This window comes from Necator americanus, chromosome II (assembly GCF_031761385.1).
Source record: "Necator americanus strain Aroian chromosome II, whole genome shotgun sequence".
In the NCBI taxonomy this organism is placed as follows: domain Eukaryota; kingdom Metazoa; phylum Nematoda; class Chromadorea; order Rhabditida; family Ancylostomatidae; genus Necator; species Necator americanus.
Window position 1 is genome coordinate 26,401,959 of NC_087372.1, and position 27,819 is coordinate 26,429,777.

At 39.6% G+C, this 27,819-nt stretch overlaps 2 protein-coding genes across 4 annotated transcripts; both read right to left on the minus strand.

Moving 5' to 3' along the window:
• Window positions 1-2,510: 2,510 nt before the first annotated feature.
• Window positions 2,511-8,811, minus strand: RB195_019544 (uncharacterized protein; the record flags this gene model as incomplete). Of its 2 annotated transcripts, none has more annotated exons than XM_064187441.1 (12): window positions 2,511-2,600; window positions 4,030-4,155; window positions 5,195-5,278; window positions 5,450-5,597; window positions 5,825-5,947; window positions 6,035-6,194; window positions 6,757-6,842; window positions 6,909-7,008; window positions 7,064-7,131; window positions 7,189-7,342; window positions 8,503-8,607; window positions 8,748-8,811. In XM_064187441.1, the coding sequence occupies 12 exons, from the start codon at window positions 8,809-8,811 to the stop codon at window positions 2,511-2,513; spliced, it is 1,308 nt and encodes a 435-aa protein (XP_064043322.1). The 2 variants fall into 2 exon arrangements, with proteins under 2 accessions (XP_064043322.1, XP_064043323.1); XM_064187442.1 differs by having other exon boundaries at window positions 8,748-8,784.
• Window positions 8,812-9,149: 338 nt separating this feature from the next.
• RB195_019545 (uncharacterized protein) lies at window positions 9,150-27,645 on the minus strand (the record flags this gene model as incomplete). Of its 2 annotated transcripts, none has more annotated exons than XM_064187443.1 (13): window positions 9,150-9,290; window positions 12,674-12,763; window positions 12,973-13,067; window positions 14,396-14,517; window positions 24,341-24,426; window positions 24,857-25,012; window positions 25,066-25,191; window positions 26,573-26,724; window positions 26,790-26,869; window positions 26,986-27,122; window positions 27,280-27,381; window positions 27,434-27,523; window positions 27,583-27,645. In XM_064187443.1, 13 exons carry the CDS (start codon window positions 27,643-27,645, stop codon window positions 9,150-9,152), a joined length of 1,440 nt encoding a protein of 479 aa, XP_064043324.1. The 2 variants fall into 2 exon arrangements, with proteins under 2 accessions (XP_064043324.1, XP_064043325.1); XM_064187444.1 differs by having other exon boundaries at window positions 9,150-9,296.
• Window positions 27,646-27,819: the final 174 nt, after the last annotated feature.

Sequence of the window (27,819 nt, forward strand, 5' to 3'; positions counted from 1 at the left end):
TCATTACTCTGCTGATAGAAAAAAACGCCCAGACAATTGATTTTAAATCTGAATTTTATCCTTTCGTTAGTTCATTGTTTTCTTCCTTAGTCTCTGATTCGTATTGTCCTTCAGAAAAATGAGGAAAAATGGAGGATTGGTCATTCCGAAAGAGTATAAGACAGAAGTTTCGAAAAAAAAAGAAAAAAAGAGGATTGGACATACGCGCCATAACAAAAACGTAATTGATTTGATTGCATTGATTGATTTTATGTAACTTGTTTGGAATAATAATAGTAAACAATGTACTAAGGATGGGATGAAAAATTACAATTGTTTCCAAGAGTTGCACAGAAAATCAGAACATATGTAAAAGTACGACAACGTAAGCTCTTTTTAGGGGAACACATTGGAATTCCGGAACTGTTGTAGTGATCAGCGAGCCCGGATGGGGAGACTAATTTGCACGGCTCTACGCTGAACAATTGACAGCTTCTTCCGAAAAAGAGTGCGCTGGTCATACCATATCCAGTGACTGTAAGCACGACACATTATATAGAGACATTGTATACAGTACATTGGACTATGGTAAAGAATATAGAGGACGAATGAAGAATAAACGAAGTGAAAAACGGAGCAGCGAAGTACGAGAACAGTATGAAACGTGAAACTAGAATAACAGCTTAAGGAAGGGTCTCGCTAGTCTCGCACATGATCTGCCTCAAATGAAGGTGATCAACTGGGTGTAATTGAGACTTATTTTGCCTGTGCACCTTCGGATCTAAATTGCTCCATACATCTTGGACTCCGCAGAGATGAGCTTTGTATGATAAGCAGCACGAATAGTACTCCCTCTCATACAAAGGTGCTACGCGTAGCGGCAGGAATCTTGGATGGGTGGCTCCTCTTGGATTGGCAAAATGAACGTGAGGTCCGATAAAACTATACCACACCAATAGGCCAACGCCGGTTGGTCATTACAATTTCATTTTTTTTTAGCTGAAAACGACGTTCTTCTTAACAGTTGGAGTTCAGTTTGTTAATGAATAGAGTTCTTCTATCGAAAAGGAATTGTGTCAGGCGACGCAGGAAAGGAGCAGCTTTCATCTTTTGCCACGAGACTGCTATGGGCCAGGAATGGACACCGCCTTTCTTCAAATCTTTCTTGCACCGTTCGAATGTGGTGGATTTCGAAGCTGTAGCCCGTGTGACAGATCGCTCATCCCCTACCCTTAGAAGTTTAGAACGGTCGGGAGATTTTGTATCCACTTACGTCTTGCATAAAAATGTCGGCCATTTTCAGGTTTGGAATCAGCTTTTTTGCAGTGTTGTGGTTGTTCAACGCACCTTATTCAAAAATTATAATTTGACCTTCATTTTAAACATTGGGTTCTCAATATCCCGCTTTTTTTTAGCAGAAGAGAACAACGATTAAAGAGAAGGGAATATGTCATAAGCTGGCACATGACTTTTGCAGTAACACTATATTTTTCTGATACCGTGTAGTAAAAAGCCACTCCCAAAACGCTTTTTATGCTGAAAAGTTAGTCCATCTGAGAATCTCTGCATACTTTATTACATCTAGAAAGGAATGGAAGAATAAAGAAATCTACAAATCGATATGAACGCGCAAAAACCACTACCATATTCTCAAATTAGCAATCACTAGTCTTCTATTTATCGATTCTATCATTTCCAGTGTCTTCAATCCACTTTTCTTCTCGGTGCAGGTAGAGATTTGCAAACTAAGAAACTTCTCTGCAGGCGAGGTAATTTTCGTGAACAAGGTGCGCAAGAACCTCATCTGCGAATTTTCTACTGCATTCAGCAGAAAAATACGTGGAAACCACTGAAATGGACATCACCGATAGACAAAAGATACTTCATTCTTGTTGTGGACAACACCAAATAAAACAGGTTTACATGAAGTCGTAGCACAAACTGCTTAAGAGAGGCATGCGGTTGCGTTGCAGGAACAGTTTCCTTCACTTAGAACAGAGGGCACACGACTAGTAGCAATTTTCCTGCTTAGAACTCGATCTCTCATATACTGTGATTGAAGTGACTCCGTTTAATACTCACTTGCTAGCTATCACAATAGACCTTTATTAATTACCGCTTTCGAAGACAAAAATCGGATCACTATAGCTACCCACTCCAATTATAACAAGCGAACAAGATATAGCCAGGAAATGTAAAATGGAACATCCGGTCAACAATCACAATCCATGCAATTGAATAAGACACGAAGACTTGAGCACGTACTTAAATTCTCGTTGCATCGGAAACACATCGTGATTGAATACAGCAAGCAAGTACACCATCCTCGTGAAACACTATCCGATTTATTTACAAAAAAAAACATGTTTTATACACAAGCTTTAAAGCTCTACATTGAACAGTAAAGGAAACTTTAAGTGTAAGGCCACTGTTCTCAGAAAGACGCGAAACACTACTGAGGCTGTAAAAAAAGCAGTAAGTAAAAGTGTAACAGACTAGAACAAGAAGAGCACCGGAAGAACAAGGTTTGTTTATTGGAAGTAACGACTTGTCCTTTTATTCTTCTCTGGACCAAGTGGAGCTGCCAATAGCTCAGGATTTCTTTCCATCACCCGCGATATCTGAAACGGTTTCTTCTCAGTGCCAGCAAGCAACTACAATTACTGAAGTGATATATCTGAATTTTGGTTCTCCATAGCTGCGCAAACGATGTTAAATGACTCATATTTGCAGTGCTACTAACTTAAAAAAACCTGAAATTGGCAATTTGGTAACGCAATGAGAGGATCTTTAAGATAATGCAAAATTGAAATTAGACTGAAATTGATTGCGTGGTGCATGATTTTGATTGAACAAAATTGATTTGCTGCTGCATCCGAATTCTACAGCGTTGACTGGTTACTTAGCATTTGGCCATTCACACGTTGCTCCAAGCAGAGGCAGGTGTAGCGCAGTCGGTGAGAAGTTCGGCTTTAACTGCATGATCGATTGTTCGAAACCGTCCCAGTGCCTTGAACACCTTACTACAGTTCCAACCGAACAATGAGCGATTACTGCAAGATTCAGATGAAAAAAAAAATCGCAAATCTGCAATTTCAAAGCTCCGTAGCTCTGCAGAAAACAATTTCGAGACGCTATAAATCCCAGTCGCGAATCTTGTTAAGACTATTTCCTCACGGCGAGCTGCAAAAAAAGTAGCGAATGAGAGTATGGATACTTCATTGTCAGTCACGTTAGTTTTGATGCACGTCAAGTAAACCGTTGCTCTTTCAACCATTTTATTTACAACTCTTTGTATGCATCGGGACATTCCACGGCCTTAGCTCAATCACCAAGAGCAGAACAACAATTACAAATGACTGCAGGTAGGGCTTTATAAGAAAGTGAACAGAAACGACTGCTGGCTTCATTCCCTACATATAAATCTTACGAGAACTCATTTGTTACATATCGCATACATTTAGCAGAGACCCGCAGTGAGTGAAGGAGAGGTAAAAATGCAAAACAGGAGCAAGTAAATGTCAACGTTCAGGAACAATTGATTGCCGTAGAAAGGATCCACGTTTGCTATGTAGACATACTAATAAATATTACTACAATTAGTATTTTTGCACTGATGAAGCCGCAATGTAAAGACGTTTCATATAAAAATTAGTACAGCATCTCTCCTCCGTGGAGATCATTACCATTGCAGTTAATAATCTTTTCCTTAAATAAGACATGAAATTCTTTCCAGAGGATGAGCTTCAAACGTTTCTGTGGTTTGAAATTTCAAACGCTTGATCGCAATCCGGACTAGTGGAAAGTAGTTGCGATATGATAAATGACAATTAGGGCGGGTGTGGAGTATAAATTGGTACCAGGTATTTCTGGGATGCAAACACTGATTTGATCATCGGCTGGCCCCCGCAAGTCATTGTATAGACCAATACGAGTTCCGAACCTCAACGATTACGAATTGCAGTAAAAGGCGTTGGTACCCAAGTGAATTGATACGACAGTGACTTTATCCTCTATCCTTTTATAAAAGATAATTTAACGTTCACGTACCAGATTATCCATGTACTCTTCCATATCACGCAGTCGAGACTCTTTAACACGTAGTTCTAAGCGTAAGCTATCAACCAACGCGAGGAGATCTTGTTGTGAGCTAGCATTTTCGTCGCCCCTTTGCTTCTGAAAGTGCGCAAGTTGTCGATGAAAGAAACGCAAATCCTTCCTTCAAAATTATGGCCGATAATCTTTGTCAAGACGTATGTGGAAATTTGAGAAAGGACTCGTAAATAAAATTTTTTAGGACTGAACTCATAAACAGAAGGAAAGTGAAAGTCTCTGAAAGTTTGTCCACCCTGAAGAAAAGCAGAGCTAAATCAGAGCAAAATACAAAGGGAGTACATAATCTGAGCAGCCGCTTCACCGATTATAACAGCTCTAAAAACGGAAGACTCAGACACAAGTGCAGGAAATCCAACAAATCAGAGGATCGGCGTGTTCAGTTCGAAACATCTAAGCCAAATTAACAGAGGTCCTACAGGGAGCTATCAAATCGGTGAAACGGTAGTACCACAGATGTGCGCTTCATGCATTATGACTATCTTACAACATGAAAGTTGATTGATCGCAAAATTACATAGAACTTTAGAAGTAGGGTTTGCGAAAATCTACTCACAGCACACTATTTTCTTAACACAGTTACACAAAAGATCACAAAAGAACTCAAACGTTAATCTTTTAATTCGGTTATGCCCTCTTAGCTGCCATTTGTGAATCTCAGGGCAATTTGGTGTGACACACCAAACTGTGTCACACCAAATACAATTTTATTGTACAGTAAGTTGATGAAAGCGAGCATGGTCATATGTCGTGTCGAGGATTAAAACCCATTCGCATGACACATTGATTACCAAAGCCCTGCTCTATGGGACATGTGATCGAGTCCTACGGAGAAACATAGGAGCAGACCACATCCTCTACCTTCACTGCAACACTGTCTTGCGATCAGAAATCCAATCCCGCATAGAAACAAAAGGGAACATTTTAACTTAAACATGCATCCAAAATGTAATCTAGTACAGAACAAGCCTTTAATTGGCGAAAAAAATAAGTTTCCTTTGATCAAATACCCAAATAGACTATGGAATAAGGTAATGCTCAATGTGAATAATTCCCTCCTAATTACGGAAGCAAGTCGACTTTTGAGATTATTGCTACATACCACTGGTTTATTGGATCCTCCAAAACCTGAAGACGCTACGCTTCTAATGCTGTTTGCTCGGTGGAAAGACTCAGCTGTCGACGCCTGCAAGCGATCACAACGATAATGCAAACGAAACAACAAAGGCACGCAAGGGAAAACACAACACGAAGACCCTTCACAACGAATAACCCGTAAAATAAGCAGGAAAATAACCGGAATCGCATTGCACTCCTCATTAAGCAAAAAAAAAGTAAAAAGAGAACTAGATCTAACCGTGGGAGAGCCCGAGATATTCTGTGTGAACTGTGCTCCTTGAGCAGCAGGAGAAGACATGGAGAGGTGATGAGGTGTAGTGTAGCTGGATTCCTCGTTGAAATCTATTCCACTCAGCGCCGAAACAGGTCGAGATACGCAGTTGGACCTTGAATGGGGTAAATAAAAACTGAGAACTGAGACTGTCAGCTAAAGTGGTGTACCAATAAATCATGCTGAGAGATTTGTTTTAAATCTTAAGGACGAGATAAAAATAACTCGAGTTAGATCAAAACCTACTCATTTTGAGTAATTTTAATTCTCAGGTCAAGTTTGCCCCCATTTGAAGACTGTTAAAACGGCGCCTGAACTAAAGGAACACCAAAAGTTACACACCTATCTTCGCGTAAAATAACGCCACCATTACTCGAAGGCGGAGCAAGATGACCATTTGACTCAAGTGAAGAGTTTGCGTCACTGTACCCATAAGAATGTCGATCTGACTGCAGTGTTGACGACCTGGAGAGTGAAATAGTTCGCTAAATAAGGATTTCGAGAGGTCATTCTCACTAAAGAAACTATGGGAGCTGAAAGCAGAACGCTCACTTTCTTCCAAGCGATCTGTTTAGTTTGCTGATGAATCGGCTGCTGCGAGAACTTGTCATACTGATTCCACTGATACCGCTGACCACTGACATCGTATCCTCGGCTTGCTTATGTTTACCTCCTAACTTCATTTTTTTCTTCATTTTGTCCAGCATCCCGTCTGAACACGAAAGCTTATCAACGTGACTTGGCTTCTCCACGAAAGTAGAAAAGTAGTAACAATGTATTGAGAAGTTAACTATCACTAGATATAAGGAGTGCGCAAAAAAGAGGAGTGGACAAAAAAAACTGCAGGACGACCAACAAAGGACTTCTAAAATTTTGAGGATAAGTAAAATAACTATTTTCTATGGAACATGAAGGGAGAAGTTCGGCATTAATGACTGCTATTGAGAGTGCGAGTGGGAATCAGTAGGAATCCTTCGTCTGCTGTCACCATAAGAAAGAATGTTTGTGAAAAAAGCATATAGCATAATGGCATCGCGGGTAGGAGGATGATTCATGGGCTTTCTTGGAAGAAGTCAGTGATTCAAAAGAGTTCATGAGACTTGCAAGTTACTGCGCCACTGCAGAGAGCAGCTTTTCCAGACGCAGTGTAAATACAGGTTCAAAATGTGAACAGCATCCCAGACAGAATGTGAGAGAAATGCCAGTTTGGTGGGTTTAAAGGGTTGTTGTAACGTCCACAAAAGCGATGAATTCTCTTGACTATCTGTTCTTACCCTTTTCAATTTTATTAAGAGACGAATTTGAGATGGACAAAGATGGTTTCTCGTACGTGAACGAGAACTGCAGCTGTATTTCTCCCCTGGAATCAATAAAAGAGAACACTTAAAAAGTAAGCAGCTGGCAATTGCTGAAGTCAATAACTCACCTGTACTTGTCATCATCTTTCTTCTTCTTGAGAGCAAACCACATGTGTCCTCCAATCTTTCTAGCTTGATCAAGTGGAATTTCACATTTTCCGATAACATCTAGGATCAGCAGTTAAGAAAGTCGATAGAGACACAGGTTTACATAAAAGCACACCTCCGCCACCAAATTTCGTTTTATGTTGGACAGTCACTGTTATATGAGTAGACTTCTCGGTGAGTTTACTAAACGAAGAAAATTAATCATATCATGATATTCAGAACCAACAGGGAACAACTAACAATTCACAGTGTTCATCCCATCGACAATCTCCTTCCGTGCTCACTTGTTCGGTTATCGCTCGGCTTCTCAATGATCCTTTGCCGTGCAGAACTACGGTGGCGAAAGCATCTAGAGTTGTGTGGTTCTTGAGGTAGAGACCACGAGCGTTAGAAACTGAAACGTTCAAATTTTGGTTGTACAGCAGCAGCATTGTTATTTAGAGGTTTTACTATTAGGCGAATAAAAATGCGAAACTCTCATAAAGTGCAATCAAAGAGCAACACGAAATATTTCCCTCGGGTGGAAATACGACAGATTCCACGAGCTTGCAGCGCATTTTATTGCAGCATTGCTTAATATCTTCAGCAATGAAGCAGCTTTTTTTGACGATAGTGCCCAGAACTCACACCTGGGATAATTTCTAAGACTCATTTTTAATTATGAAAACTCAACAAAATCACAACGGCACAACTTTCGAATTAGAGGACTTATTTCAGTTAGCTATGTGTTACGTATTGTTGCAGTGCTAGATACTTATACTGAGAAACAACGGGTTTTCTCGGTTCGGTTTGGATTATCGGAACTTCTGTCTGTAACTGTGTGGTCATCAAAACGGTGGGACCATCGGTCTAGATTAGCACCGAAAAGTTGAGTTGGGACAAGACCGTCCGTTTCTAGAGGCTATGTCAAGCAGCGAGTTCTGAATTCAAATGCAATGCGACGGATCTAGTGTCATCAGGTTGGCGCGACGGCATCATTACGTGGATACAGTTTTGCACCGCTTTTTTAGTGCGAAAAAAAGTATGTCAAAATCAAAACAAGCACCTGTACGCAAAGGTTGTCCAAATAAACTGACCTTATGAGTCTTGGATATAAAACATGAATACTTCTGCATTTTGCTACGCACAAATTCATCGGAGAGGCTCGATTGGATAACAGTCCCTACCCCTCTTTTAGTGCTTTGACACTGCTAGACTAGCTCGTTTCAGAGTGCTAGAGCAGCATCTGCGCGGACGAAATTCGAAGATTACGATCATCACTAAGATAGTCCTTCTGAGTTTTTTTCCTCACTGAGCATCTCTGCTCTTTTAGAAACAGCAGCATCAAAGCTTGTTGAGCAAGTGATTGACAAGTATCGTGGTTACTCTACAGATCCACCACCCTTTTAAATGGAAGAGAATGTTTTTTTTTGTGAAGGAGGAAGAAATGTTTTCCAAAATCAATCACTTATGAGAATGTGTCGAATTATTGAACTGAAGCGCTGTCAGCGCATCCGGTACAAAAAGTTAAAGATTATCGACATCAGATAGTGTGGAAGTAAAAAAAAAACCTACCATGAACTAGTAGTGTGTTTGGTTCCATTGTGATGGGTGGAAAAACCGCTCCCGCTGCAAGTGAGATATGACTCGGCCGTGACGGAGAGCGAGTGGTGGATAAGCCTGTGAATAGGGGATATCGAAGAGATGGCGAGTCGGATTAAAGTCAAAAGCGTTTTCGGATGTGACAGTTGGCGTCAATAGGAAAAGGAGTAAATAAGAAAGTTATAAGCGGAGAAGAACCGATAGAAAATGATACTAACGAATCCCAGGTGCATGCCTGACTAACGAACGAAGCATAGGCAAAATGAACGTGAAGGTATGCATATTAACCGATAAACGGCAAAACATAACAAGCAATTTTTTTTCATTTGAATATGTATAAATTTCTGATAACAACCACATAGCTTAACAACAATGAACAATCGTAAACGATAACAAGTGAGTGGATTTCAGATGAAAACTACTCATGAACTGAACAGGAACATGCCGGTAAAACGAGACGCAAAAAAGGAATCTGTACAACGAACTACAATAAAAATTACGGATTCTCGATCAATCGATGTTCTTTGCGGTCGGCACATGAGGGCATGGGTCTAACAACTGAAGTACAAACATCATGACGGGAGAAGGCGAACAACAACATTCGAACTAGACACTCTGTGTCAGCCGTCATCTTCGTCATCTGAGTCACTCATGTCTGCCGTCTTGTCCACTCCATTACGTTTTTGCAAATCCGCTTGCGTCTGCTCTTCACCGTAATGAACTGGGAGTACGATTACCTGGTTACGTGCCTCTTTCTCTACCTGCAACTAAGACAACACTATGCTTTTTGTCGTCTGGTGAAAACACGTAAATTAACATGTTTTTCCTAGCCCTCATTCCAAGGTTTTTAGAGATTTTTTTAAAACAAAAGGAGCCAGTCCCAGAGGTCACAACAAAAAGAAAAGATAAAAAAAGAAAAGCAAAGATAAATTGGAACAGTCAGAAAATCTACAAATAGAGAGCTATAGGATGTACAGAATTAACAGAATTACAAAAACAAAAGAATAAAAATAAGCTACATAAGGCTTTTGAAAGATGTTCAAAAACTCAACTGGAGATATCACAAATAACTTCCACCCAAATCGAGCAGCCGGCACGTCGAAAATTTTTGTGGTTCAATCTGAGATTATCCCGTTTTCCAATTAAATTCTCAGTCAAATGCTGTTCCAATAGGCGAGAGGAATGCGATGGAAGAAACATCTGGCGAGTAAGAGCAATATTGGATACCGCGTGCTTATTAAGTGAGCGAACTGTCACGTAAAATAGTTTTGTAATGCAATAAGCATGCAAAGCATTGAAGTTTTCAGAAAATTTCTGCCTCTGATTTAGTCTTGAAGAATCTGGAAAATGTTTTAGCACTTCTTTCTTTCAAATGGCGGACACCATATCGTTCATATCACTCAAACAGAAATTCATCTAGTTTAAAATTCTTAGGCGGCGACTTCAGAACAATGCGACTTGCGATCGTTTCGGAAATTTTTGAACATATCATTTCGTTAATGTTTTTTCAAATATTAATGCACTGAAAGACATTGAAAAACTCTCCGAGGCAAGTCCGCATGTATTAGCAGTAAGGAGATCGCAGTATACAACTAGGGTTCAGTCGAACCTCAGTAGCAGGTGCCTATGCGCGCGTTTCGCATAGATGATGCACTCGTTTGACCTTCAACAACAACTGCAGCAAATTACGTCAAGAAAATTGGATGTTGTGAGCGCGAACGAGTGAAATAGAACGAGGTAAATGAAAAACGTAGATTAACTCCATTGCAATGTCCAGCGTTATGTAGGTGAGAAAACTAATCAAGAACATCCGCGGCAAAGAGTGCGGATTAGGTATTTGACAACAAGAGAGGAGCATTAGAGACGGACTCGACTCAAGGTGAAGAAACGCAGAATAAAGAACCTCAACGGACTAGAACTGTCTTCAAACCGGAAACCATTCAAGAGCTTTTTTTTCAAGATTATAAAGCTATTCTGTGTCCACAAAACTTCAGCTTGTTCTCTCGCGAAAGGATGATAGATGGAAGTAAAAAATTAGGATGTCCAGAAAAGAAACCTCAGGAACATGGAGGGTGACAAAGCAATGCCGCCTAAAGTTGGAATACACCATCTACAAAGTACTCCCGAGAAGGGCACATTAATATGTAATGATGTTTAAAGTGAATGTGAGAAACACTAACAAAACTGACTACGCATCCGTTTAGCGTAGAAATCCCAAACAAAGGAATAAAAACCGTCATTCATCAATCTCCATAGGATTCGTCAACGCGTTCGACTGCAATTCAGAATAGTTTGAGGTTTATAAACGCAAGCCTGCTTTATAAACGATGATTGGCAGTGTCAAGTCAGTGTTTTTATTCTTCCAGACAAGCCTGGTGGTAATTTACTGATCCCGGAAAAACGGAAGGCAAGTGGGCCTAGTATTGCTTCAAACCAGCGACTGTGCAGTCGCAACAGGACTTCTTACCAAAAACGCTACACCTGGAAAAAACATTGAACCTCAAAGAACCTAATCAGAATACTTTCCTATATGACGGCTAGCTGGGCCAAACGATTATAAAATCAGAACTGCGGGTTTTGCATACTGCAAAGCTCATTTGTTATAAAGTAAACGACTTATACAATGAAAGACAAGCATATGTAATTCGAAGGCTTTTTCTAAAGTTTCAGCTTTCTTTCCGCGCGAACAATTGTTGAATTACGGTTCGTGGAGGTCCCTCATTAGACTCTCGACAGGAAACTAGCTCTTTTAACAATGCTCCTAATGAAATAGCACAACAGATTAAGGTCTGACTCGTTTGAGAACCTAAACGTTACCGATGCTTCGAATCACGCGGTTGGCGAAGCGGGTGCGCTGTTTTGCTATATACAACATTCTTGAAACATTATCCAGGAACAGTTTTGCTACCGTCGGTAAAAAAAACGTTCCAGGATTCCGAGATCCTGGGTTTCAAATCTTTGAGACTCTGGTTTCTATTCAATCCCATAGGTGCCCCTGAAGACCTTCGATGTAAATGTTCTTCCGCACATCTCTGGACACTACCGATTTAGAGTAAAAGAAGAACCTGGTGATCATGTAGCGTGGTCCACCCGGCAGCATTTCGATACCTTGTAATTCTCTGGCTGAGCTACAAGAATTTGCTTATTTTGACACGGCCATCTTCACTTCAAAACTGGTTTGGCTATTTTTTTTACCACACTTCAGTTAACGGTTAGGGATAAGTGAAAATTAGCATAGTTAGCACTAAACTTAAGGTGAAATTAATAGTTCTAGTTTAGCTGTGTACCATGCACTTTCAACGCTTCTCTTCGTCATGTTGAAAAGGATGCAAAATAGAAATGACAAACCTGTCCACTTTCAAAGAAATTAAGAGGATACAAAACTAAAAAGTTCTTTGGTATTTTCTTTTTCATTCGAAAAAGTAGTACGCGTGAAGATTCGTTGAATTGGAATGGAGTGGAGGACTTCCGAGAGAATTGCCAGCACTCGAATTTTTCGAGAATTGCGAAAAAAAAAACTGCAAAACAATCCTACACGGTTCCAAGAGACATAGTGCAAAATGAGCTGTCGTCATCAATATTGTTCAACGACGTGAAAGTAAAAATCAAAACTGATAAAATCTCCATGTGGATCTAACATTCAAATGAATGCGAATATTCGCCGTTGGTACAGACAACAGCATTTATTCGGGCTCTCTGATTCTCTCATTCAAATAAAATTTCTTAGTGAACTGCGCAGCAAGAAGAATAAAAGGAGGAGCCTCTCCGATCGACATTTCCGCTCAACTAACATGCGCTTACTTTTCTTCTCCACCCTCTAATGGAAACGTACGTGTAACTGTCGATAATACTCGATAATTAAGAACATAATGATATTTTTCATGAATATTAAGGTAACGAAATCATTTTGATTCCCGTTGATCACAAAAGATTAGGAGAATTAGCAGGTGTGAGAAGAGTACCACAAAAAAATGAAAATAACCGCGAAATCGAATTGTCGGACGTGAGATATTTCAGCATTACTACATGACAGGAGATAAGATGACAGATGTTCCCCGTTCCATCTCTTCCGTAGTGCAACGACTTATTCAGCACTATTACTGCAGCGCTCTTTTTTTACAATCGCAAAACTCAAAACACTCACCCACCACCTGCCCTCCCGATGTTCTTGGCCTGCTGCAACTGCTATGATAGATCCGTCCACAGAAAATCGAATGTCGTTTATAAATCCGCTCTGAAACAAAGAAACTTTACTGAGCAGTTTCCTTGAACGAAAAAGACAGCACCACTGCTGATGAGGTAGACAAAATTATTTTCCTTTTTCATTAAAGAAAAGTCAAGCAAATGAATCCAGATGAGAAAGCCGAAAAGAAAAAAAAACCGGAACAAAAATAGCTGACACTTAGGACTTTTGAGAATCAAACAGAAATATGGAAAACGTACGACAGAGTATGAGAACACATGCGAAATGCTTTTGTAGTCAGCTGCAACTTTCCACAACTTCAGCTCACCATCATCTGAACCGCTTGCTACCAAATCTAAAACAAAAACAGCATCGAAACACTTGAATTGGTGGAGTGCTTCAATATGCGCTAAACCAGTAGTCCTTTGAACCAGTTTGAAAGTCATTACTATATGGAAATCTTTTTCCATCTGAAGACAGTCTATCTTTCAGAGTAATAAAACCATAACTAAAGTGGATGCATGCAATCCGTGGTATGTCTCAACACTGAGTCATCACGCACTCAACAAATACCCAAATTGTTCGCTGCATGAATTTTCCTAGAACACTGCCCGATTCGCAATTGCAATCGCAACTGATGCAATGTCAAAATGTAGATTATCGAACCGTCTAATTTAGCACATTCCAAACCGACCATTTTTGTTGAGGTAGACGTACAACGAACGAACAAATAATAATATTATTTATTCCCTCCATAGGATTCCGTGAAAATGTGTGTATATTAAGCCTTTTTGTGTTATTACAAAATACGGAAATATAAGGTAGTATTTACCATGTCGGAAGGATTTACCACATTCTCCGGAATATATTAAAGAAGAATTGACTGAGATAAACAATGAGAACCTTGGACTTCTGCTAAAATACTTCACACTGACTTCTGGAAAACCGCCAGCTTCCATCGTAAACACTTTGTTTTTAAATGATAGGATCTGGAGAGCGGCGATTTGCAGTCCTTTCAAAACTATTTCTGCAGTCCACAAGAGGAATGTCACCCGTAATAACGTCACGATCAAAGTACGCGCTCTACACTGTGAAAAGTGTATAAAGACAAAATTATCATTAATTCCCCTTCTTTACAATGTCCCAGATCCTTATCCAGGATTTTGAGCTCTCTTAAACGTATCCCACCTACTCCTATCAAAAACGTGGATATGATTAGAGTTGGAGACTTTCTTCACATTTTTCTCTTTAAAGACCACTAATATGATGAGGGAATCCGCTGGAAAGGCTAGAGATGGGGTTGCAGATTCCGGGATCAGAGGTGGTTCCGCTCACCTCTCCCTGACCGTCGTCTTCCAGGCCATTTTTTTTCGATGATCAGGGAGATATGAGCGCAACCACCCCTGATCCCGTAATCCACAATCCTAACTCGAGATTTTCCCGCGAATTCTTTCAACACATCAGATTCGTGGTATGCTGAAGACTTGAAGGCATAGTATGGTTGGTCAAAAACGTAAGGTTTTGTCGCTATAATTTCACAGAACGAGAACGAATAATCTTTCAAAAAGAAACAAAATGAGCAAAGCTGTCTCCTTTTATTTTATCTGCACTGAGTTCACTGAATAGTAACTGATGAAATACTTACGTAGACGAAGCAATTTGATTGTACGCAGTAGAACTTACCAGAAAAAGGAACTGCAGAAATGCAGATAACCCATCTAGGATCGCCGGGAGCTCTCAGACCATGAATAAGTGGTCGTACTACCAAAGGTTTCTTCTTCCATATTGACCAAACGCATAACGCTCTGAAAGATGGAAACTGGACACAAAATTGATGGTTTAAATTTTACTTCTTTTCAAATAATTTATAACAGAAAAATACAATGCTCAAGTGCACAATTCTGTAAGTAACTATGTTAACCAATATTCAGGAAATGGAGAAAAGCTATGACATGGAGATGGGCAGGATGAGGATGGGGATAGCACTGAATAAAATGCATAGAAACTATCCGCAAAGCCTCCCAAACGAAAAACAGCACGAGAATGAAAAAGAATAAACCGACGCAAACGCTTCTGCTCTCTCCCTCCTGCAATTTCCAATCGGAGAAGGACAACCAAACAAGCAGATCTTTAAATTTGGACAATCCGTAAAGTACTCTTTCCAAACATCGCTTGAAAATAGTCCATTCGAAGCTCCCTGCTCATTATTTTCTCAAACTTAACAAGAGGACAAAAGAAGACTAAGAACTAAAATAAACTTTCTAGAAATGGGGAACCAGACACAGATAATAAGCCGTAGAATCAATGAATGGGATGCACGAGCTTGTGCTAGGAGAGAAAATATTGCTTGAGATTGACTTTTTTCCTCGTAGTTTTATATTTTCTGGTCTCTATATCTTGATGAGTGGAAAGAAACTTTTACAATATTAAAGTTAAAAACAGCTATTTGATAAGAATTTGGTTCTTGTATTCATGGTTCAGGGAGAGCCACAATGGTTACAGTTGTTTTACGTTTCAAATCTAATTCTTTATGAAACGACTATTTCAATCCAGCATCCTACGTCGATTATCTACGTTTATAAAGAACTGTGTTTGGTGAAAAAAATAACAAGAAAAGTCCACTTAAAGTCAAGGTTTATGTGGGATGCTTCATAGTCGGTTGCTTAAAGGAGTACATTCCTGAAGCGTCTGTTGAAAATGGTACATATAGTGATTTCTGTCAGATTATGAGTGATGCTGACATCGAGGAGAGGGAGCTGGAGATATTCAATGTATGCTAAAATGCTGAACAAGATCATTCTGAGCAGGTTCCTGATTGAACTATTTTGAAAAGGGTAAGTAAGTGTCAGATGAATGTCCTTAAACAGCACTAAACGATTGTGATCGAAAAAAATACATAAAAATGTTCCAACAAAATGCAAAGTGCATGCCTACTAAACGTAGGCCTCCTTTTGGCCCACCCTATATTCACTGACGATAACAGTAAAAAGTGTTTTCTTTCCCTGAGCTCGATACTTTCATAGAATCGAATTCGAATTATACTATTGTAACGACAGTTTGAAATGACAAACATCATCTGATCTCAAATCGACTTGATAACAAAAACTTTAGAAATTGTCTGTCAAACGCGAAAGAATGGGACAGAATACAGCTAGCTAATGAGTAACGCAAATCAACATATTCAATATCAGTTAGTTCGAAGTAAGAATGAGGAAATTTTCTGCAGTTATACTGACGACTAACATTTGAAAAAAAAAACTCTTTTAAAGAAGACAGACAGTCAGAGTACTAACGCAGTGGCTGCTGCGAAAAAAACGACCCTGCAAATTAGTGGCAATTAATTCGATTTACTTTTACCTCAACATCATCTTTAATTAATCATCTTTATTAATCAATTTAATTAATTTGATTAATTATTCATTCTTCATTATTCTACCACCTGTGCCCTAACTGCACTCATTCAATCCATTTCTGCAATGACAATCGCATAAAATTCCATCCGTAGGTGCGATAGGGAGGAGTCGGACCCTCCTCAGGTGAAGGGGCTCTAGCTCATGAGATGAAGTTCAAGCGATGAGAATCTCTTTGTCAAGCACCCAAAAGTGAAGGGGATCGGAGCACCGGCTTCGACTAGCGTATCTATGATTCCATCATTCCGATCAAAAAAGAATGACGGAATGGAAACACCTTTCGGTGAAAAAAATTCCAATTAAATTCAATAACAACGGAACAAACATCGTAACAATACCGACGGTGATCACTCCGGCTGCCAGTAGTGAAATAGAATATGGAAATAACTAGAACACTGACTTTATGTGTAACTGAACGCCATTTGAACACCTGTGTGAACGGCTGTTTTTTCGCAAACAACGTGGTGCTATTGGCTTTGAATTGAATTTTTCCCACTAAAATAGTGAATTCACAGCAAACACATAAGCAAGTGTTACGTGGGGACTGTCATGATACACTATAATACTTTTATCCAAAAGTTTTTCCAAGGGAAAACGAATAAACAACTACATGGTGCTGGCACTGAAATCGATATTTATCAACTGGATACACCTTTTTGCCAACCAAATTGCATATTCTTGTAAAAAAAAACAGCATAATCAGGGGTTATTGTACGCAGTTCGAGGAGACACTTCCAAGCGGACTCGAATAAAAAGCGATTCATTCAAACAAAATTACAAGATTTCAGCGACTACTGGCCTTAGGACTGTTATGTAGAACTGTTTTAACATGCATTTTCTGCTTTTTAGAAATCGAGTTATTAGGTGAATTGCTATGCAGCTGACTGTGCTTTGACTTTTTGGTGCTTTCGTAGTTCTAGTATTTGATGTGATTCACTAGTGTTCTAGACTGCTAAAAATAAATAAATAGCAAAAATAATCAACATGAAAACATCAAAAATAATAATCCTGGTAGTTTTGAAGTTACCAAAAGTTAAACACTCTCAGAATATTTGGGACGAAGAATAAAAAAAAAAACCGGAACCTTAATGCACATTTTTTGCGGAATTCTCTATGGACGACTTTCTTAGAAAACTTTTTTCGACAAAAGGATGTCATCAAGCACCTGCTTGCTATGATATGATCCGCATACAGTTCACATGACGATGCGTAAGGAAGGAAATCAATAATATTAGATTGGCGCTCAATTCTGTCATCTGTTGCAGTTTTTCTGAGTGATGCTCAGAAACTTTATAACTTTTCTAGCCGGATTTATCAAAACTTTCCGTTCAACTCTAAAGTCTCATCCGTTATACGGTTTGTTTAGGGTGCGTATCGCTAGGTTAGAAAATGTTTTCGAATCCACCGCAGTGCAGTGCTCAAAAAGTTTACTGAAGTTTTCGGATTTTTACACCAAGTTGGATTCCGTCAAAGAAGTTTTCAAAAACAAGGCGAGAAAGTTTCAGCTTTTGCATGGAAAAAGTTGGAAACCAGTTCTTTATGCAACCCCTCCGAGAAAAAAAAAGTGTTTGAAACATTGATGAATGATGGATGAGAGTTTTTTTTTTCACTTTCTACGTTGCCTTTTCTTCTCCGAACCCTGCTAGAGGCCAACTCTACCAAGTAATTGCAATACAAATACGGCGCACGACCTCAGTAACATGGTGGTTAGTTGGAGCGGCTTAAAGGCTCAGATCACCCCACGAATCTGAGGTGGTGCAGATTTCAGGTGGAGTATTCATATACGGGATGGGAGACTATGGAGAGGGGGGTGATTCCGTCTATTTCTTTCTAATTGCCGTAAAAAATGGTCTTGAAGCTGCGGCGCGGCACAAGACTGGCGCGCTCCAGTCGAACTCTCTGTACAAAATAGTGCGCCAAAACGCCTGAAGCCGTATCTTCCGGACCGTTTTTACGGCAATTAGGAAGAAATGGACAGAATCACCCTCCTCCCCGTAGTCTCCCATCCCGTATACGAATACTCCACCTTAAATCCGTACCACCTCAGATTCGTGGGATGATGCGTTTAATGACCACAGGTAGACCAAGATATGCCTGCTCTAGCCTGCCGACAGCCTCTTCTGTAGGCTGCGGGTACCTAATAACCGCCCCCATTTGTTTTTGCCCTTTCTGAGTGGTGAAAGAACCAGGATATGAAACTTCTCCAAGCCTCTAATCGCCTTTTCATTCGCACATTGAGAGGCCTATAGGCCTCCAATATATGAGGCATTACAGTCCACTCATCCGTTACACATTTAATAAGAAATAACCAGTTTTTGTATTCACAGTCGAATACCCTCCATATGGAGAAGGGTCTATCGTACGACTAGTTCCGAGCAAACTGCATTTCGATGCCAACTGACTTTTTCTTCGGAAAAAGTGGGAGCAGACGTTTGCTTCCACGTAAGATATCCACATAAGTCTGCAGCTCTGTGGATCTGGGTGTAAAAGTATCAAAAGCGAATGCCGTAGGTCGTCGAATTCCGTTAGAAATCCCTTCCTTACGTAAAGGCAGCATACCACGAATTTAGGGTGGTACGGATTTCAGGTGAAGTATCTGTATACAGGGTCGTAGATTATGGAGAGGGGGTGATTCCGTCCATTTCTTCCTAATTGTCGTAAAAGATACGGCTTCAGACGTTTTGGCGCACTATTTTCTACAAGGAGTTCGACTTGCTTGTGCTTGTCAGGCTTGTGCGGCGCCGCATCTTCCGGGCCGTTTTTTTACGGCAATTAGGAAGAAATGGACGGAATCACCCTCCTCTCCATAATCTACGACCCCATATACGAATACTCCACCGGAAATCCGTACCACTCCAGATTCGTGGGGTGATGCCTTTAAACGTACTGGAACACTCTACCGCAGCTTGAAGTTTGCCCAGATGCATATGGATGCAAAAAAGTACCCAATTTTCTGTAACTTCAAAATTTTGCTTGGATAATGTCATCAAAAATATTTAAAAATGCCAGACTACTAACTTTGGAGACGTTAACTAACAAGTTGCATTTTTAACTCCATTCTGAGCAATCCAATCTGTACAACACTGTTTACCACCTTAATTGTTGCCGAACACTTACTAATGTTCTTCACTTGTTAAACACTAATAAGTCAGTAACTTGTGTAGCAAAACTGAAAAAACGTTGAGAAAATTCCTAGTATAGATGTAGCCAGAAAAAAGAAATCCAAAAAAAAACCTAAGCCAAAACCGGAGACTTAACCCAATGCAAAAATAACGATATTACCAAGTTCTACTCATTTATAAGATGAAAATGGTAAGATGATATCTTCTGAAGGCCAGACCTAGGAATAGTGCGATAAACATGCTTCTGATGCATGATAGAAAAATTAAAAGATGAAACCAAATACATGCACACATTTGTAATACGAATGAGTGGGTTATCACAACACTTATCGTTTACGTGTTTCTATTTCTACAAAAGGGAACAAAAACAAACTCTAGAATTACTAAACTTGAGGACTAAGGCCAGAGGATCAAAGGGATATAACGCTTAACTTGTTTGAAGGAAAAAAATGCTCACTGCTCATAATTTGGGAAACCGAATAAACATTGACAGATAGGCAAACATCTTGGTTATATCGTCATGAATCTTAAATATAAACATCTCACTTTTACATATTCGCTACTTATAAAGCTGTAGCTCCCTTTTTTTTTTAGCAAAATCAATACTGAGATCAAACGCAGCAAAGGAAAACAGCGACCGCTACAGCGTTGCTTGCGAAGTTTGCGCAGTGATTCACTTGCCGCCTTTTTCAAAGCAAACATGGGCAAGCACATTGAGGATCACTTCGCACAAAACGCTCTGAATCTGTGAATTCGCTTGAATTCCGTAAAAAGCTCTCTTTCTGGGACATCTCATGCGAAGCTCTGCAGCGGACAGATTGGATTGGATAAAAGTCACTTAGAAACCCATCTCCATCTTAAATTACCAGTGATCTTGAAATAGACATCGTTGAAGGCGTGCGGGCGCAATTAATGAGTGTAACTTCTAAAATTGTCTTAAGGGGCAGCTCATCACGAAACTGACGGTATTAGTCTTCGTAGTAGATTACGAGTATGAAGGTGGTCACGCTCAATTTCGCCACATCGCCCTGAAAAACGGCGTGCGAACCACTTTAGTTCCTACGGGATGCGTTAGCACATGCCACCTTTGCATACGGTCGAGTACCTTCATCAGCCTGTTTATTGGTTTTCTCGAAAAGACAACTGAAAAGACCTCATGATCTTTGACCGCACGCTTGTGGATTCGGCGCGTGTGCAGGGGAGTGCGTTCTAACGTACCTTGTAGAAATTGAAGCGGTGTTTTTCACAACGATTATGCGGAATTAAGCATGCCCACGCTTATACTCGTAATCTAGCATGCGGAATCTATATTGCTACAAAGAGACCTCAACATCTGCAATTTCGTTGTATAATGCCTCTAATCCTCTCAACTGATGCTGTTGAAGAAAAAACGAACCGAGAGTTTCTCACAAAAAAAACGACATCCACACATATACACAGAATTCAAGTTGGAAAGAAATTTTCTTGAGGTGTGCTAATATTCATAACTTTTACTGGTTGAACTGGTTCTACAACATCAGGTCTGATTGTAGCTACAGAAGTACAAAAAGCGAAGAACTGGTACTAATTTTTAAAAAAGTTGATGAAACTAAAGCAAAGAATAATTATTTGAGTTGAATGAAGATGATTTGTACTATGTGGAAGCTGCTTTGGAAGAAGCGTTCGTGAGAATTTTCGTTCGATCTGTCCTCAGGCAGGCGGTGACCGAAAGGTAGCTTACAAATATGAAGCATAATTAAAATGCTCTCCCTCTACAACTCTGGTATTTCAATACAACAAGAGCACCCAAAGCCCGATTTCGCACGAAGTCTGCGGAAACACGTCAGAGAATACTTGTGCGCTTTCACAAAAACAGGAATTTTTTTTCTTAACGCCGCTTGTCAGCAAGCTATCAGCAGATTAGCAAAAAATTCTACCGCGTTAGCTCGGTTTATGACTTCACTTATTTTGCCGCAGGTGTTTCAGCAAACTTCGTGGACATTGGTGGTTTGAGTGGTCTTGGTAGTTCTCCTGAATTCGTTAAGTTTTGCATTCCCACCGTGATACTTATAAACTGCGCTACAGGTCATAAATAGTACTTCGAAAACTTACCAGAACACCTTTCGAAACCGACATTGGCACAACCAAAATATTTGACAAACTAATGTTTTAGTTCTGGCTGACTGCAACAAATCACGTAAAAGAGAGGCGATTTTTTTCAAAATTATTCACTAATTCACAATAAATATCAGAATATGATTGAATAAAAGGATAGTTAGATTGGGAATTCAAAGATTGTTCAATTCAATACATATTCAACTCGCAACCAAAGAAGAAGAGCATGCTTGCGATGATTCTTTGCACGAACAAAGGATGGGCAGCTGCGCAATGTCGAGCGGACAAATACGCAGAAAAACACGCTCTGCATTGTTTTCTTCCCTAAAAGAAGGGTCAATAACCGCTTGAGAACTCTGAAGAAAAAGAATCTTATTCGCTCCTATGCCTCATTTGTCTTCTATGCTTTCTATTGGTGCTATTATTGAAAACTATTTTTTTCCTCTTCCTCCTTCAGTGAGTTTATATTTCATCGAAAACGAGTGAAAAAGCTGTGTCCACACTGAGAGACGCTTTGCGCAGACCAGTCAAATAAAATACGACACTATAATATGGCGAAGACCCCACAACCGTTCAAATGATGTTTTGCAACAAAAACAGGCTACGGTCATCTCTTACAGAATTCTGATCCCCTGAAGGAAAAAGTGAGTGGCAGAAATGATTGATTATCAGGAATAAACTTTAGTCAGGAACTTCAAAAAAAAAAGTTATCTTCTTGTGGAAATAGATAAACATCTCAAGGATAACTCACTTTCTTGACGTTGAACGTGGACAGTTTAATGTTTAGTCTTTCAACTCAAATCTCAGAACTTGTGCTCCAGACCATTTTTTGTGTTTTTCTTTTCAAAAAAGGAGAAATAAAGCTGAACTATCATTCTTTGGAATCTTTACGTCACTAGGTACTTCTGAAAAGAAGTGTAGTCCTTTTTTGCCAGCGGATAAAGGATAAAGTAAAGGATAAAGTGTCTGGCGTTAACCAGTGCGGCTGTTATGCGCCACTACGTCCACTTCAATTCAGAATCGTTCGAGGTTTACGAACATGTAATTGGCTTATACAATTACTTGAGTAGGTTACCCGATGTGTCAAGTCAGTGTTTTTATCCTTCCAGACAAGTTTGGTACCAATTTGTCTACCACGGAGGGAGTAAAGGCTTGGTGAGCATAAGGGCTTATCTGCCAGCGGATGATCGGAAAATGCTCCAGTCAGAAGTAATCGAGAATGCTACAGCTTAAACAACTATCAGGTATGGTTTCGGTTGCAAGTGCTAGGAGCTTAATTCATATCATGCAAGAGAAGGAAGAAAGAAAAATCAACAAGAATAAGACTGCAAACACCCGAAAGCAACAGATCCAAGAATTACTCATCGGCTTAGTCCCTTCGAGCAACCTTACGTAAAAGATCCATTAAGCTATGTGCCTAAACCATGAACAAAGATGGAAGAGAAGAAAAATCGAAAGAAATTGTGAGAAAAGGAAGCACAAGTTCTGCGCATTAGAGGACAGTGTTGTCGTCAAAATTGAAAACTGGAAATTCTTATGCCGTAGAAAGCAAAAGGTTCAATTAACAAGATTCAAAATCAAAATAAGGAAAGATGAAAACGACAATAGACAGAAGTGAACGACGAAACAATCAGATCTAAAAGCATTGCAGATACAATGATGGTTGTAAAAGAAAAGGACCCGTTCTGCAATGGATTTAAACGGTTTTGTGGAGCATCAGCGAGTTACACTCACATTTAGAAAGCAGTAAACCATATCCTCATGTAGGTTCAGTGAAAATGACAAGAAAATACTTAGCATTCCAGAAGATAAACAAAGCCAACCACATAGTGAACACACAAGTAGGTGCGTTGCGCTTTCTCGAATTAAATTATTTGATTAAAGATATCATCAAAGATGAAGAAAACGGTGGCATTTCGTTGTTTGAAACGGCGTTGTTGAATTTCCCGGCTTAACTCTCCAATATGCCAAATTGTGCTAGGCTAGACAACAATATGCATGTCAGCGAAAGCAAATGTAAAAATTAGCACGAAATGAGAGAACGATATGTAAAACATGCTTCTTTTTAGCCTTTTTCCTGTTTTTTTTTTCATAAATTTTACAGCCTTTCGCCATTTAACATTATTAATTATTTTAACACGGAAACCTACTACTCCAAAACTATGAAAACCCATATGAAATTATGAACGTAGGTGCCGCACAGAAATAAGCTTATTTCAATGCAGTTGCAGGCAGAAGAGGAAATAAGGCAGCGGACACACACAAGGTGAAAGGTGGTTAGTGTCTGACAAGAACATATCAAGCAATGACACAACGATTACGGCGATAAGGCAAGCGAAAGTGTAAAGCAAGCGCTCATTCCGGGAAGAACTAGCTCCGGAATTTCAGCATTGCAGCAATCGAAGATGAGCGAACAAGAGAAAAGAAATTACAAATAGAAACATCCATAAGAATGGATTCATATGAAGCAATGGAATAGTAGCAGTAAACCAGTGTAAAAAAGAAAAAATAGTTAAAATTCCAAAAAGTAGATCTTATGCTTGCGTCCGTCATAAAATATGATATACCCATAATATAATGAAATATAATATAATGACAATATAATGAAATGTTTGCATTCACTTATGAACGAAACTAGGAAACGCTTAGAAGTAATACGTTTGATCCATCCAAATGTCAAACGCTTTAAGAATTTATCGCATACCTTTAAGCATATGGCATTGTTAAATCGTTAAAGATACATTTTTGTCTGGAGTACACCAAACATAAGTATTACATAATGTAGTATAAACGAGGGCATCTCTGCGTTAAATGTCAATCTTGAAGTACCTGCAGGTCAGATGTCACCAGAAAAAAAAACGACGATGAAGGACAGAAAAGGAGAGTCAAGGGTAGATGACCTATGAAAACAGCAGAAAACAAGTGAAAAGAGGAAATTGAAAGAATTCAAAGATATGACAGAAGCAAAATAAAACAAAGGTGTTTTCTCAATAATAACGTACCCGTCTGCAGAGCCGGACACAAAGTGCTCATCGTCAAGCATAGCCACACAATCCATACTCACACAAGCAGAATGACCATTAAACAGCTGAAAAGAATTGTATACATAAATCTGTGAGGAAGCTCCAAAAAAAGTTGCAATGCGACAATAGTAAATCGACATTGGAGTTAGGACACAACAGTCATTGCGATTAAGCATCGAAAATGAGTGCATGCTGTGCTAAAATTAACAACCACACGGATGCCATTGAATTATTTTACGTATGTAACATTAGTAAGCAATCCGTGATATCCCAACGATGACACATGTTTATGCTATAGAGATGAGGTTTCTAGCAAACAAGCGCCAGCAATGTGGAAGTACAGGAAAAAAATATTGCAAAGAGGTCCCTAACACTATAATGTGCAAAAGGAGATAGAAGAGGAGTAAAAGGAAAAGGGTAAGTGTAACCTTTTCTTGAATCATCAGAAGACTATGGGTCTATTTCAATTAAGCTTACTACTAAGCAGAAACTCACCAATTGACTTTCTTCCTCGACTTTCCACAGTCGACAACTCCTATCTTGCCTACCAGCTGTAACAACTCGTTGCTTTTGGACAGCACTAAGTGCTACGACGGCATCCTGATGACCATACATTGTATCAACTAACCCCATTTGGTCCAGATCCCATAACTAAATGTGACAAATTAAAGTAAAGACAGAAAGGGAACTGCAAAATTACAAACCTTTACAGATCGATCATGGCTAGCACTAAATAAGCAGTTTGTCTTCAGTTGAAAGCACAATGCTGTAATTGGAGCACGATGCCCTTTAAAATCTCGTATATGTGTCAGAGTTGCGAAGTCCCAAATCTGAAAATCTGGCTTTCCCTTCTGCTTCTATTGAAGTTCCAAACTGCTACGATCAAAGTGATGTTGTAATTCGAGAACACTTCAAAGATTAGATAGGTAAGCTCACAAAATGAGGGCAGAATACTTAGAAAAACCATTTCAGATGTACTATGACGTATTTTCTCAGAAAACGAACCTGTAACAATAGGGATTTCCTCGAGCTCGTCAACAAGCGAATAATTCTTAGAGATAATAGATCAAAACAATTTCCGAATATGATACTCACCTCTACCCCACCCGTCGTCTATAACAGCCCAAAGTTAGTTCGAGAGCCAACTATTTCAAAGAAGCAGAAGAAAAACTGAAGGCCTTGCAAAATCTCAAAATCCTGTGAGCACTGGATTTTGTAAGTAAAACATAGAAGAATATATCTCGTAACAAACACATGTCACCGGCACGACCCACTCCCAAAATGATCTCTGACTCGTTCAAGAAGACGTCTGAATCTAAACTAAATCTTTCGTCTATTTCCGTCGGAAGCAAAAGTTGCATAGCTATCTCTGCTGCTTCACAGGATCTGTAGAGCTCCATGTTTTGCATGGAAGGAGATGGTGAAGAAATCTGACCATCAGATCATGTTGTGCTCCTCCTACTTTATTGAATCCAGTAACTGAAATTGTCACACCAAATAATCCTACGAAGCCAAGGTGTGCCTAATATTATTGTTCGGAGTGGAAAAAAATCCAACCGCAGCTTGCTGGGCTACTGACAAATGAGGTAGGTAAACTGACAGGGAGATCCCACGTCCTCCCTGGAAAAACAAATAGTTCTTCGTGTTCGAAAAAACTCAGACTCGCTTCTTTTGCATTTTTAAAACAATTTGACTGCAGCCTTGTAGAGGAAGGAACCCCCAAAATACGATTTTTCTCCCACCACATGTGCACAGATGAACATGTCCATTCCCTTTCCTGCTTTCTGCATCAACTTTCCTGCTTCACTCTGTTAATCCTGTGCATGTAAACAGTTGCTTCGCTAGGTAAGCTGATCATTCTCTGCTCCCGGGCTGTCCGAGTTTTGATTTCGTAAGAGGAGCGGGCGGTCGTACTTGCAAATTACACCGCGAACACAACCTAATGCTAGAGAGAACCTAATACCAAAAATTTTCGCAAATGTTGCCCTTGAATGAGGATTTCAAGCAATAAAATTAAACTATTTTTTTTTGTCGGTAAAAATAGGTAGCGTCAACTTGGCTAGTAATGATTTTTTTTCAAACATAGTTAATACTCCTTCAGTACTAAATTGCTAAAAACAGCACTTCGAAACCCACGTAAAGATAAGAAGTCGAAAAAAGCTAACGGTAGCATGTACAAAACCGAGAAGTTGATTAGTTCTCAACTATTACCTTCAGCACAGCATCGTGTCCTCCAGATGCAATAAATTTTCCATCCGAGGATATAGCAACAGCGAAGATATGTCCACAATGGGCTTTTTGGTCTTTATCAGCAACCTTTGTCCGCCTGATTCTTCCAGTAATTTTCTGCGCAGAAATATCATCTGTGAATACAAATTGAATTGCGTGAGTGTCGTTGCAAAAGCGAACACAACGTACAGAGACTTACATTTCACTATACTGGATTCTTTTCCTGAGCTGATAATATACTTCCTGCACGGTGAGATCGCTATACATAATGGAGGAAACCTGAACAAAAAGTGACGTTCAGGTAATTAACAGGAACTGAAAAAACAACAGGATAAATGTTTCATCAATAAGCAAAAAGACAGAGGAAAGACAGACAAGACGGTGGAAATTCAAACCTGTGTCCTCTATGGCAAATTTCGTCCTCATCGCGTAGCTCTGCCAAGTCTGCTAATCGCTTTCGCAATGTTCCCGCCTTAACAGCAGCATCTTCTCTTAGGGTTTCTTGTATTTCTTTTTCCGTTTTACCGCTATCCTAAAAGAGAATATTCTGTGAAAGGTACGAAACAGGCCCATGACTAGATAAAGTCATTATCTCAACGATGAAAATCTTTAGAAGAAAACATGTAGAACATAGGAGTAAAAGATAGTGAAATGGTAGGAATACGACAGAAATGGCAACCATCAGTGACCTGGAGCTTCTGCAAATATTCCTTTGCCTTGAGACGAGCGATGTCTTCAATTTCGTATTCCCCTTCGCTAGCTTCTGATATTCGATCATCAGTTACCCCAACCTGAACAGAACGGACTACCAGTGCAACAAGAATCACGGTGAAAAATTGGTACCTCTTCCTCATCTGAACTAATTTCCGTCCTCTCCATCATTCGTCGACGTCGCGTTAATCGAGCTTCTTTGTCATCCCCATCTTTCAAACCCTGCAAAGGACTGCACAAACTTGGAACAAATTACTGCGAGTTTGTAGAATTGAACTCACCCGTTTTGTGGCGATTTTCTTTTTTGGTGGACCTTTCGTTGACGACAAGAAAAAGGCTGGCATCTAACATCACTTACATATTTACATTCAACAGATATAGCTATTCGGTGTAATATAAACAGAAAGGAACATCGGCGAGAGCCTATCACAAATACAAATACATACAAAACACGATGTCAAGCAAAGATTTACCCAGAATAATCAAAACAAGATCATTGTACAACCGTAGCAACAAAT